This window comes from Egretta garzetta, unplaced genomic scaffold (assembly GCF_000687185.1).
Source record: "Egretta garzetta isolate BGI_Z169 unplaced genomic scaffold, ASM68718v1 scaffold839, whole genome shotgun sequence".
NCBI classification, from domain to species: Eukaryota; Metazoa; Chordata; class Aves; order Pelecaniformes; family Ardeidae; genus Egretta; species Egretta garzetta.
Genome location: NW_009260778.1, coordinates 29394 through 30201, shown reverse-complemented (window position 1 = coordinate 30201; position 808 = coordinate 29394). Strand labels below are relative to the sequence as shown.

The window sequence follows — 808 nt, the reverse complement described above, 5'->3', positions numbered from 1 at the left end:
GGATGAGAGCGGGCCCCCATCTCCCCCCTTTAGTGGGTCCTGCCCATCAGTGTAATGAGTTGGGGGGAACTCTGCCAGGACCACAGGGTGCAAGCATGGCCCTGGCCCAGCAGAGCCCTGCGGGGGGCCCTGCTGTCCCCCCCTAAAAGCCCTTCTGTGTCCCTCCCCGCTACCTTCACACCCTCCACTCCGCTTCCCCTCCGGCAGCCCTCGTAGAATATTTTTATCTGTCAACCAGGTTTCCTGTTTGCAATCCTCACGGTTTACAGGTGCCGAGCAGCCGGGGGCCATCGGCGAGGGGGACGTTGGCCGCCTCCGGCTCATCCCACTGGGTCCCGGCTGCTCCTCGAGGAGCCGAAGTGCTGGAAACGCCAGGAATTGTCCCTAAAAGGCCTTTTCCAGCTCCTCTCTGCAGCCAGCCCCGGGGACAGCGGAGGGAGGTTTCTCAAGAGACCTCGGGAGGAGGAACGCAAAGAGTTTTTTCCTCTCCTGAGCCGCAGCCGGCCGGCAGCCGGATCCTGCCCCAGCTCTCTTGGGAAACACCGGGATTTCGAGGAACAGCCTGGCACTGCCGGCGTTTGCTGGAGGAAGGCTGGAGCTGGGCAGGGTGACACCGGGCACCTGTACCCTTGCGCGGAGGTAAGGGGTGCTGGCTCCCCCCAGCACGCCGGGGTCGGGGTCTGTCCCGGTGCAGGGGGGTCAGGGAATTTTGGGCTCCTGGGGTGCTTTTTTGGTAGTGGGGTGCTGGGGAGTGGGTGCTGCCACCCGTGAGGTCATTTCCCCCGAAGCCCATTTTCTGGCTGGCTGG

The 808-nt window shown here is 64.0% G+C and overlaps 1 protein-coding gene across 1 annotated transcript in view; it reads right to left on the bottom strand.

Annotated features, from left to right (window-relative positions):
- The window catches only part of LOC104133007 (SH2 domain-containing protein 2A), a gene marked incomplete at its 3' end in the record, with an annotated part of 8053 nt that extends 7762 nt beyond the window's left edge, over positions 1-291 (bottom strand). Inside the window, exon 1 of the mRNA XM_035901746.1 lies at positions 174-291. Within this exon, the coding sequence (XP_035757639.1) occupies positions 174-291 (118 nt within the window). The remainder of the gene's footprint in view (positions 1-173) is intronic.
- Between the last annotated feature and the right edge of the window lie 517 nt (positions 292-808).